The 11966-nt window shown below is 53.1% G+C and overlaps 1 protein-coding gene across 1 annotated transcript in view; it reads left to right on the plus strand.

The window, feature by feature from the left end:
* RNF213 (ring finger protein 213) overlaps window positions 1–11966 on the plus strand; it is a 148406-nt gene that overhangs the window by 36074 nt on the left and 100366 nt on the right. Inside the window, exons 3-10 of the mRNA XM_011933207.1 lie at window positions 704–1222; window positions 1488–1610; window positions 2534–2712; window positions 3474–3632; window positions 4849–5051; window positions 7876–8159; window positions 8709–8968; window positions 11507–11704. Of these exons, the coding sequence (XP_011788597.1) occupies window positions 704–1222; window positions 1488–1610; window positions 2534–2712; window positions 3474–3632; window positions 4849–5051; window positions 7876–8159; window positions 8709–8968; window positions 11507–11704 (1925 nt within the window). The remainder of the gene's footprint in view (window positions 1–703; window positions 1223–1487; window positions 1611–2533; window positions 2713–3473; window positions 3633–4848; window positions 5052–7875; window positions 8160–8708; window positions 8969–11506; window positions 11705–11966) is intronic.

Below are 11966 nucleotides of genomic sequence, written 5' to 3' on the forward strand. Positions count from 1 at the left end.
CGATCTCCTGACCTTGTGATCCGCCCGTCTCGGCCTCCCAAAGTGCTGGGATTACAGGCTTGAGCCACCGCGCCCGGCCCAAAGCATTTTTTAAAACCAGCTGGGAATGGTGGTTCACGCCTGTAACTCCAGGATTTTGGGAGGCCGAGGAGGGCAGATCGCCTGAGTCCCAGAGTTCAAAACCAGCTTGGGCAACATGACGAAACCCTGTTTCTACACAAAACAAACAAACAAACCAAAAATTAGCTGGGCGCAGTGATGCTCACCTGTAGTCCCAGCTACTCAGGAGGCTGAGGTGGGAGGATCACTTGAGCCCAGGAGGTCGAGGCTACAGTGAGCCGGGGTTGCACCACTGCACTCCAGCCTGGGCGACAGAGGGAGACCTTGTCTCAAATTTGTAAATAAATATCCATGTCTGTGGATGCCCAATAAGCAGTGAGCCTGTGTGAGGGTCTCTGCCTGGCCGTGACCGTGCTGAGTGTGGTAAAAGCACTTCAAGGCCACTTGCCCCTGACCCTGCCCATCCCCAACTTCTGTTTCTTAATTTCATTCTTTCCAGATAATTGCAGATCTAACAGGTGTTAGGTACTTTGGTTGAGCGAAGCTTGATGTAGTTGAGAAATGGAAGAGAAAGTTGGAGGGAAACGTGGGCTAGAGTACACTAAATCTAAGAAATCAAGTGAGTGTCTCTCTTTCTGTTTAGAGCAAAAAGAAGAAAAGGAAGAAGAAAAAGAATCCGAACAACTCCGCTTCCTCAGGGCTGGATTCCTTGCCCCTGTCTCCGGCCAGCCCCTGTCATCTGACTTTGCTCTCAAACTCGGAGCCTGAGGACACAGCCCTGCCCCACAGCCACGCCCAGCAGAGTGGCCCGACTGGCCAGCCGAGCCAGCCCCCGGGCACAGCCACCACACCACTGGAGGGTGACAGCCCCCTGCAGGCTCAGGCTTTGGGAGAAGCAGGAGTGGCCACAGGAGGTGAGGCTCAGAGCAGCTCCCAACCCCAGGACCGCACAGAAGGGGAGGACAAGGACGCTTCCATCCCCTCTGGGGGCAGAGGCCTGTCCCAGGAGGGGGCCGGTCCCCCCACCTCTGCTGGTGAAGGCCGTTCTGGGACTGAAGATGCTGCCCAGGAGCTCCTGTTGCCTGAGTCAAAAGGGGGCAGCTCTGAGCCCGGGACAGAACCGCAGACCACCAGGCAGCAGGCGGGGACTCCAGCCTCTACGGTGAGTCATCCGAGAGAGATGGCCGGGAGTGGCACTGAGCCCTCGGCACCTGGGCTCTGCTGCAAGGTGCTGGCGTTGCTTCTCTGCCAGGGAGGGTGTCCTCTGGGCCCTTCTCCCTGGGTGGGGTGGGAGGGCTGCCCCTCCCTCCACCTGGGATGCCGGCCCATCCTGTCCCTAGGCTTGTGGCAGATACTGACCCTTAAACCATGTCAGAGTCACCCTGGTCCATTTTGTCACCTTGACTTTGGTGTTTGGGGTCTTGCAGGCAGTTGATGCTGCAGCTGAGCCAGCCAATGCAGTTAAAGGGGCCGGGAAGGAAATGAAAAAGAAGATCCAGGGAATGAAACAGCTGCCAACAACCACTCCTGCTTCCAAAACACACTGCCAGGTGCGTCTCCTTCCTGCCTGCCGGCTCCAGGAGGCCCTCGTCCTGCCCACGGCTGCCCCTCTTTCATTTAATTATTCAGTGAATATTTAAGTGCTGGGGATATAGCCGTGATTCAGACAAAGCCCTGGGCTTCGGGGTGCTCACATTCTGGAGGAGAGAGAGAGTCAGGAAACCGACCTCAGCAGTGAGAAGAGCGTGGAGGGAGGGAGGGGAGAGGGCACTGGGGTGGGCCCCGCGGTACTGTGGCCCCCCACAGCCCGAGTGGCCAGGCAAGGCCTCTCTGAGGAGGTGGTGAGGGGTGGTCCCGGAGGTGTCTGGGATGTGCCCCAGACAATGGGAAGGTCATGTGCAGGGGCCCTGGGGTAGTGTGGGGTGGGCCTGTTCCCAGAGCAGCAGGGACACCAGTGCTCCCAGGAGGAGTTGGGGGAGGAGAGGCCACCAATGAGGATGGAGAGCGGCGCCCCTGGAGGCTGTGATTAGTGACCCCAATGGCCCTGGAAGGTCCCAAGCAGGGAAGGGCTGTGGTCACTCAGTCCGCTGTGAGAAGCATCCCCTGTAGGGGTCGATGTGGAGGCTGGGACGGGCGCGGCGGCTCACACCTGTAATCCCAGCACTTGGGAGGCCCAGGCGGGTGCATCACCTGAAGTCAGGAGTTTAAGAGCAGTCTGGCCAACGTGGTAAAACCCCGTCTCTACTAAAAATACAAAAATTAGCCAGCCATGGTGTTGTGTGCCTGTAGTCCCAACTACTCGGGAGGCTGCGGTAGGAGAATTGCTTGAACCTGGGAGGCGGAGGTTGCAGTGAGCTGAGATTGCACCCCTGCACTCCAGCCTGGGGAATAAGAGCGAGACTCCATCTCAAAAAAAAAAAAAAGAAAATGTGGAGACCAGCCTTGAAGATCGGGGTTTGCTTCCTTGTTCCAGGAAGCTGAGGCCAAGACCAAGGAGGAGACGGCTACTGCTGGAGAAAAAGTCGGTAAAACTAAGCAAGGGGAGCCTGAAGACCCCAAGAAGCCAGAGGGGAAGAATGAAAGTGCAGCTGCTGCGAAAAAGGAGAAGGAGCAAAAAACCCAGAAAGCGGGTGTCCAGGAAGTGAAGGCAAGGTAGGGATGACCCCACAGGGCAGCCAAGGAGACCCTGCCTGAGAGCCCGGCACACCCTCTCCCCGCACAACTCCCAGGGGATATCCAGGCTGCCCTTCTAGTCAACCGTTTTGGCAAGTTTAACTTTGGGGGAAAAGGGAGCCACTTAGGAGGTGGATGGGGGCGGGCACCTGTGCCAGTTTCTTGTTTCCTAATAGCCCCTGGGGTCCTGGAGCCGGCATGGGCCTTTTGGAACTCAGGAGAGGGGCTGTTCTGGCTCAGACACCTGCTGGTGCCTCCTGCCACTGCCCGCAGCACTTCAGAGATGGGCAGGGATTGGCCACCTCTTCTTCCTCCATTTTGGAGGCAGGGAAGAGACGACCCATAGGGGGTCGTGTGTCAGACATGGATGTGCTTGCATTTTTGCTAGGGTGTGATAGTGTGCATTAGGAACACAAGGACCATGTGCCTGTGTGTGCGTGTGTGCACGTGTGTGCATGTGCCTGTGTGTGCATGTGCGTGTGTTCGTGCTTGTGCACGTGCGTGGATATGTGCACACGTGTGCGTGTGCTTGTGTGTAACTGTGCGTGTACCTGTGTGCACGTGTGTGTGTGCATGTGCGTGCATGTACATGGCAGGTGGTGGATATGTGCACACGTGTGCGTGTGCTTGTGTGTAACTGCGTGTACCTGTGTGCACGTGTGTGTGTGCATGTGCGTGCATGTGCATGGCAGGTGGACAGATCTCGCGGGAATCAGATTTCTGTTTTGGTTTTCCACCAGGACGCTGAGCCCGGGCAGAGGAGTCACCGTGTACTTCCACGCCATCATCTCTAAGCACTTCTCCTTCAATCCCGACCACCATAAAGTCTTCATCAGAGGGGGAGAAGAACTCGGAGAGCCGAAGTGGAGCAGGAATGTCTGCGAGCTGCACTGCACCAGGTGGGCGTGTCTGTAGGCTTGGGAGGAATCCCTCAGGCAAGGCATAGGATGCCTAGCCTGTGACACGTATTTAAAAATATTATTATTATTTTTTTTGTGACAGAGTCTTGCTGTGTCACCCAGGCTGGAGTGCAGTAGCGTGATCTCGGCTCACTGCAGCTTCTGCCTCCTGGGTTCAAGCGATTCTCATGCCTCAGCCTCCCAAGTAGCTGGGATTACAGGAGACCGCCACCACCCCCGGCTAACTTTTGCATTTTTAGTAGGGACGGGGGTTCACCATGTTGGCCAGCTGGTCTTGAGCTCCGGTGATCTGCCCGTCTCGGCCTCCCAAAGTGCTGGGATTACAGGTGTGAGCCACCGTGCCCAGCTTTTTTTTTTTTTTGTGACAGAGTCTTGCTGTGTCACCCAGGCTGGAGTGCAGTAGCGTGATCTCGGCTCACTGCAGCTTCTGCCTCCTGGGTTCAAGCGATTCTCATGCCTCAGCCTCCCAAGTAGCTGGGATGACAGGCGCCCACCACCATGCCCGGCTAATTTTTGTATTTTTAGTAGAGATGGAGTTTCTACTAAATGCTGGCCAGGCTAGTCTCAAACTCCTGACCTCAGGTGATCCGCCTGCCTAGGCCTCCCAAAGCGCTGGGATTACAGGCATGAGCCACTGCGTCCAGGCTTTAAATAATTTTTATCAAGTGAGTTGATGACATTCTTTGGCTTTTGGAAGATGAATATTTCAGACAACTCTTCCTGGCCATGCATTTCTGTGTCACATTCCATCATGGGCCTTTTTTTTTTTTTTTTTTTTAAGTAAGCTTTCTTTATTACACTGTTTTTTTAGAGAGGGGATCTTGCTCTGTTGCCTAGGCGGGAGTACAATCGTGACTCACTGCAGCCTCAGTCTCCTGGGCCACCGTGCCCAGCTTTGTTTATCCAAGACAGAATCTTGCTCTGTCACCCAGGCTGGAGTGCAGTGGTGGGATCACAGGTCAATGCAGCCTTGACCTCTGAACTTGAGAAGTCCTCCCACCTCAGCCTCCCATGGTGTTGGGATTTCAGGCATGGGCCACTGAACCCAGCCTTGCCAGGGTTTCTTTTCTTGTTCTAGAAGCCTCCTCTTGGTCCACATCAATTTGTAGCTTTGCACTCCATGCTGTGTTTGAGAAGAACTAAAATTTCCGGGATGGGAATTTTGGATAACCAACTGTATCCTGTTCATTCCCAGAGACTTACATCATGATGGCGTTCTTGTTGAAGGCAGCGTCGTCATTTCCAAGAAATACCTAAATAAATACATTCCTTACAAGTACGTCATTTGTAATAACAAGGGCCCTGCTGATTTTGAGTTCATCTACAAGCGCCAGCAGAAGGAGGGCGAGCACGTCAACCGCTGTCTGTTCATAAAATCTTCACTTTTGGGCTCAGGAGGTAAGTCGTGGCAGGAGGCTGTCTCCTCACCCTTCCGGAGTGCGGATGCCAGCCCTGCGGTACTGGACGCGTCTCTCTGGAGACCACAGACTTTGCCTGGGCAGTGAGGGCCTCTTTGCTCTGCAATGGCCCCTCCCCAGCCTCGAGGTTCAGTGACACTGACTTTGGGTTGTGTCCCTGGTTGGTTAAAGATGTGTTGGCTTCTCCTTTGAGCTCAGTGTGACTTACCCACTCAATTGCAGATTTTTTTGTTTGTTTGTTTTTTGAGACGACTGCAATCTCGGCTCACTGCAACCTCCGCTTCCCGGGGTCAAGCAATTCTCCTGCCTCAGCCTCCCGAGTAGCTGGGATTACAGGAGACCGCCACCACCCCCGGCTAACTTTTGCATTTTTAGTAGGGACGGGGGTTCACCATGTTGGCCAGCTGGTCTTGAGCTCCGGTGATCTGCCCGTCTCGGCCTCCCAAAGTGTTGGGATTACAGGTGTGAGCCACTGCGCCCAGCCGGAAAGGATTTTTAATTAAGGGAAAGGAGAGAACAGGAAGCCAGAAGAAGGGCTGTGACTGGGAACAGAGGGGCAGCAAAGGCCTGGAAGCTGGGTCAGGGACAAGTGCAGTGACCAGGAGGCCACGGGGACTTGTCCCTTCTCTCGAGATTTTCAGATGGTTGACTGGAGATGACGCCCAGAGCCCCGTCTGCAGGCTCCTGCTGGCTGCCATCCCCAGCATGTCAGCCGTTCCGCCCACCTGTCGATAGATGTGGGCGCTCCCCTTCTCGCAGAGCCCTCTGTGCCCCTCCATGCCTCTCTCAGGAGTCCACCACCTGAGTTCTCTGTCTACAAACTTGGGCTCTCTTGATCACCTGGACTCCCAGCACTGCCTCCTCAGCTGGGGCGTCCTGGGCTTCCCCTGGCTTCCCTCCCTGCACAGTGACACTGAAACTCAAGGAAGTGAGCTGGGGTCAACTGGTTATTGCTTTCCACTCCCTGCTCCCGGTGTCCGGTGTCTTGAAAACGGTTGTTTTACTGTTCATGTTGTTCATATGTTGTTTCAGGCAGATACGGGAGAATGTAAATTTAGTCCCTGGCATTCCACCTTGGACAAAGAAGTCCTAAGAACTTTATAAAGTATTTATTTTTTCGTTTTTGTAAACATAATTTTTTTTTTTTGAGATAGGATCTTGCTGTGTCACCCAGGCTGGAGTGCAATGGCACGATCTCAGCTCATTACAGCCTCAACCACCAGGGCTCAACTGATCCTCCCCCTCAGTCCCCCAAGTAGCTGGGCCTACAGGCGTGTGCCACTATGTCTGGCTAATTTTTCATACTTTTTTTGGAGAGACTGGTCTTGCTATGTTGCCCAGTCTGATCTCAAACTCGTGGGCTCAAGCAATCTGCCCGTCTTGGCCTCCCAAAGTGCTGGAATTAAGACGTGAGCCACCGTGCCCAGCCAGACATGATTTTTGCTAGCTAGAGAGTGTACTCTGAGAACTTAAGCTTTTGAGAGAATAGTCCTTAGTCCAGTAATTCCATATATAAATATATTTAAATATGGAATTCTATATATATAAATATGGAATTCCTTCTCTGATAAATGCCGTGGCATTGATGGCTCAGTTAAAAGGGCGTGTGGTGGCCGGGCGTGGTGGCTCACGCCTGTAATCCCTGCACTTTGGGAGGCCGAGAGGAGCGGATCATGAGGTCAGGAGTTCAAGACCATCCTGGCCAACATAGTGAAACCCCGTCTCTACTAAAAATACAAAAAGATTAGCCGGGCGTGGTGGTGGGCCCCTGTAGTCCCAGCTCCTCAGGAGACTGAGGCAGGAGAATGGCGTGAACCCGGGAGGCGGAGCTTGCAGTGAGCCAGGATCGGCCACTGCACTCCAGTCTGGGTGACAGAGTGAAACTCCATCTCAAAAACAAAACAAAACAAAACAAAAGGCACGTGGTAGAGGATTTGAGCCGGAGGTCGGCAGAAGCTTCCACAAGGCGGTGATGACCGAGGTGAACTAAACAGTTGCAAGCCCTGCTGAGCCCGGGATGCAGAGCTGGGGTGGGTGGGCCTGCCAGTCTAGACAACTGTCGGGGGGGAGCCAAAGCACAGTAGGGGGCTCAGGAGGCCTGTCAGGGTGCTTCCCGTTCCTGCCTGATTTTTACTTCTGTTTGTATGTCTTCACGTGGCCTCTGACTATCTCATTGACCTCTTGTGTTTTCTAATTATTTTACAGTCGACCTCACTGGGTTCTCTGTAATGAGGTCTGCACTCACATCGTTTGCAATGGAGCTTAAGAACAGTCATGAATTCAGCCCTTGCCCTGTGCCAGCCACCATGCCAGAGGCCATCTGTGCCTGCTGGGCAGCCTGCACCTTCCTCCAGGGGCTGTGTCCCATTCCTAGTACAGAGGAAACCAACTCAGTGATTGACCGGGACAGTGCTCAGTTGCTAGTGAGGGATGTGGTTTCTGTATGACACGTTCCACCTCCTTGTGATGATGTTTAAGGAAGTTATTGATCAAGTTTGCTGAGCTACGCAGTTAGAGGTCCGTTGCAAGTCTCAGGCCCGCTGCATTTCACGACCCTGGGCTTTCCACTCATCACTGTGGGACGTCTAGGATGTCTGTTTGCACAGGGCCGGCCTCAGATAAGAAGCCAGATGGAGTGAGTCTGGCTGTCGTCAGTGTGCAGGTTTTTGCTTTTCCCTTCCTCCCTTCCTCTGGCCCGTTTACTCCATCTCTGTGCCAGTCATGATCAGCCTTCTAGGCCAACGTCTGGGTCTCCAGGGTTTTGATGGTCTTAGGTAGACTCTCGTTCTTTCTGTCCCTCTCAGACTGGCATCAGTACGATGACATAGTTTGTATGAGGCCTCCTGGGAAATTTCAGAAAATCATGAACCATATCACAGACTTCATGAAGAAGGACCTGGTGAAGGGCAAGCAGATTGCTGCCACGGTCATGCTGGACAGCATCTTCAGCATCCTGCAGACCTGGGACACCATCAACCTCAACAACTTCTTCACCCAGTTCCAGCAGTTTTATTTTGTCGTGCGACAGCCTATGATTTATGAAGGACAGGCACAGCCATGGACCGCTCTGCAGTATGGGGAGAAAGAGGTATCAGGCTTGCCACCAGCTGCTCTACCTTCTGGGCAGGAGCCTCACCTGACCTGCTAGCGGCCGGACGACCCCTTGACTCTGTGGGCCAGGTTGCAGATGGGAATGTGTAGAAGTTTCTGACCTTTTCTCCTACCGCCGTGTCTTGTAATTTCCCTGCCCTCCCCATTTTCCTCCTTTTCCTGGTTGTAATCTGAACCCCACCCCAGCACCAGTCCTGAGTCCTCCCCTGGCCTTGGAGGGAGAGTGGAAGGAACGGGGACCCCTCCCTCACTGCACCTTTTCCCACACTGCGGTGCAGCCTGGGTGGGTTTCAGGCCAGCCTGGAGCTGTTTCTAAGGTGAAGCTGAGCGCTGGTGAGCCTCAGGGGCCCTGCCTGAACCCTCATGCCAGGGTCTTGGCTGCACCGCGGCTGCTCCTGTAGCTCCCGCAGGTGTGGTGGGGGGCACGGATGGGGTCTGCTGCCCTAGCTGTGGTGCTGGGGCGGTTCTGGACACCTGATGAATTCAAGTTCACGGTTCATGCATCTTCCTCTTCTCCCACCATCAGGTGAAGAAGGACCTGTGGGAATATCTGCAAAAGCACATGGCACCATTTCTGGAGAGAAAAAGCGCGGACCTTTTCCCTAAAGACTGCCCAATGAGGAGTAAACTGAAAATGGGCCTGATTGTCCTTTTTGTAGTGGAAAAATTTCAGTTTTTGTTATTAGAAGACGACCTGACCTCGGTGTGTCACCTCCTGTCCTCGGATGCCAGCTCACCAGATGAGCTTCACAGTGACCTAAGCCACATCCTTGGGACATCTCAGAGGTATTATTATTTTTTGTTAAAATGTTTTTATAGCTATTATAATGATTTTCTCTGATTGCAAAAATAAGTGGTTGACTAGAGTGACTGAAAGCACACAGGGAAGAAATAAAACCACCCGTGATTTTACCACTCATTGTAGTCATGGCAGTAGTTTTTCCTAGCATCTATCTTATTTTTATTATATTCTGTCTTCTGTTGAATACCCTGCTTTGTTTGTTTTCCCTAGACGGCGTCTCACTCTGTGACCCAGGCTAGAGTGCAGTGGCGCAATCTTGGCTCACTGCAGCCTCCGCCTCCCAGGTTCAGGCAATTCTCCTGCTTCAGCCTCCTTAGTAGCAGGGACTACAGGTGCACACTACCACACACGGCTGATGTTTGTATTTTTAGTAGAGAAGGGTTTTCGCCATTTTGGCCAGGCTGGTCTCGAACTCCTGACCTCAAGTGGTCCACCCACCTTGGCCTCCCAAAGTGCTAGGATTGTAGGCGCGAGCCACCGCGCCCGGACTGAATACCCTGCTTTTTGAAGCTTCGTGTCATACCACGAGCAGCCTCTGTGTGCATGCATTTAGGAGGTTGTGGCACGATGCCGGCCTGAACACATCCCCTCAAGGACATCTGCAGAAGCCGCGTGAATGTTCCTCCGAAGCCCCTGCCTGTGCCGTGTCTAGTTCAGGAAACACAGTGTGACTGTCCCGGGCCGGAAATGTTTGGTGGTGAGAAGGTGATGGCCTTTGACTTGGTGGGAAGACCTGCTCAGACCCCACTGAGCTCTGATGGTCACAGTCTCCCAGCATTTTGTGTGTGTCGATTTGAACTTGAGAATGACATGAGGCAGCCTTTCCTGACCAGCACGTCTTATCACGACATCTGCCTCTTCGTTTTATACATTTATTTATTTGTTGTTTTGAGACAGTGTCTTACTCTGTGCCCCCAGGCTGGACTGCAGTGGAGCAGTCACGGCTCACTACAGCTTCAACCTCACAGACTCAGGTGGTTCTCCCACCTCAGCCTCCTGAATAGCTGGGACTACAGATGCACACCACCACTTGCAGCTAATTTTTGTATTTATTGTAGAGACGGGATTTCACCATGTTGCCCCGGTGGTCTTGAGCTCCTGAGTTGAAGTGATCTACCTGCCTCGGCCTCCCAAAGTGTTGGGATTATAGGCATGAGCCACTGTGCCTGGCCTAGTTTTACAAATATAAAACACCCAGATAAACACTGCACATTTTGACAAAGAGGAGGAATGGTGGCAAGGCAATGTACAAAGTTAGTGCCGGTGTTTAAAGTATGAGGAATCATTAATATATTTTGACTGTAGCAGATTCACCATGTATTGTTCATGGGCCCACCCCTTACATTTAAAAAGTTGTTTTGGGGCCAGGCGTGGTGGCTCATGCCTGAAATCCCAGCACTTTGGGAGGTCGAGGCAGGCGGATCACGAGGTCAGGAGTTGGAAACCAGCCCGACCAACATGGTGAAACCCTCTCTACTAAAAACGCAAAAATTAGCTGGGTGTGGTGATGCACGCCTGTAATCTCAGCTACTCAGGAGACCGAGGTAGGAGAATTGCTTGAACCAGGAGACAGAGGTTGCAGTGAGCCGAGATCATGCCACTGCACTCCAACCTGGGCAACAGAGCAAGACTTCGTCTCAAAAAAAAAAAAAAAAAAAAAGTTGTTTTGACCGGGCGTTATGGCTCACACCTGTAATCCCAGTGCTTTGGGAGACTGAGGCAGGAGGGATTGCTTGAGCCCAGGAGTTCGGGATCAGCCTGGGAAACATAACCGGCCAACATGGTGAAACCCCATCTCTACTAAAAATACAAATACAAAAAATTAACCAGACATGTTGACGGGCACCTGTAGTCCCACTTACTTGGGAGGCTGAGACAGGAGAATTGCTTGAACCCGGGAGGTGGAGGTTGCAGTGAGCCGAGATTGTGCCATTGCACTCCAGCCTGGCCAACAGAGTGAGACTCTTTTCAAAAAAAAAAAAAAAAAAAAAAGTAGCTGGGTGTGGTGGTGCACCTGTAATTCCAGCACCTGAGAGACTGAGGCAGGAGGATCCCTCGAGCCCAAGAGTTCGAGGTTGTAACGATCGCACCACCACACTGCCTTGATGACAGAGTGAGACTGTCTCTAAACAATGAAAATAAATTTTACAAGTTGCTTTATATTTAGATGTACTGTTGCCCGATGGCCTGGGTTTAAATCCCGGCTCTGTCAGGCAGGACCCCGTGTTGACTACTTAGCCAGGACCTCTGCCTCTGAGATCGCTCCCCGTCCTGGGAGTTTGTTGTGGGGATTCGGCAAGAGCCCGCGAAGGACCTGACGCCCTAGGCTGGGGGTTGAGGGAAGCCCTGTCTCCTGTGCGAGTTACTCTGTGGCTCCTGTGCGAGTCAAACTCTGCTCTGCCACGTGTGTTGCTCCTCCTGCTCTGTGCGCCCGGTGTTTGCTTCCCACTGGGACTCCAGACCCCCAGGGAGACGACTCCCTGGCCAACTCAGCTCACTGCGGGATCTTTATTCCCTTCCAGCTGGCAGCTGTACCTGGTGAACCTGTGCCAAAGATGCATGGACAAAAGTATGTACCACTGGCTGGGCACCCTGCCTGTCCTGCACTGCTGTATGGAACTGGCCCCGCGGCACAAGGACGCCTGGAGCCAGCCTGAGGACACCTGGGCCGCTCTGGAGGGAATCTCTTTCTCACAGTTCCGGGAACAAACGCAAGATACGTAAGTGGCAGAGTTGTGCTTATCTACATGAATCTGGGAAGAATGGCTCCTACGCCGTGTCCTGGTGGGCTCCGTAGTGACTCCGTTCCTGTTTCTTTTTTTTTCTTTTTTTCTTTTTTTCTTTTTTTTTTTTTTGAGACGGAGTCTCGCTCTGTCGCCCGGGCTGGAGTGCAGTGGCCGGATCTAACCTCAGTCTCCCAGGTTCAAGCGATTCTCCTGCCTCAGCCTCCCAAGTAGCTGGGCCTACAGGCGTGTGCCACTA

Source organism: Colobus angolensis, unplaced genomic scaffold (genome assembly GCF_000951035.1).
Source record: "Colobus angolensis palliatus isolate OR3802 unplaced genomic scaffold, Cang.pa_1.0 Scaffold1, whole genome shotgun sequence".
Lineage (NCBI taxonomy): Eukaryota > Metazoa > Chordata > Mammalia > Primates > Cercopithecidae > Colobus > Colobus angolensis.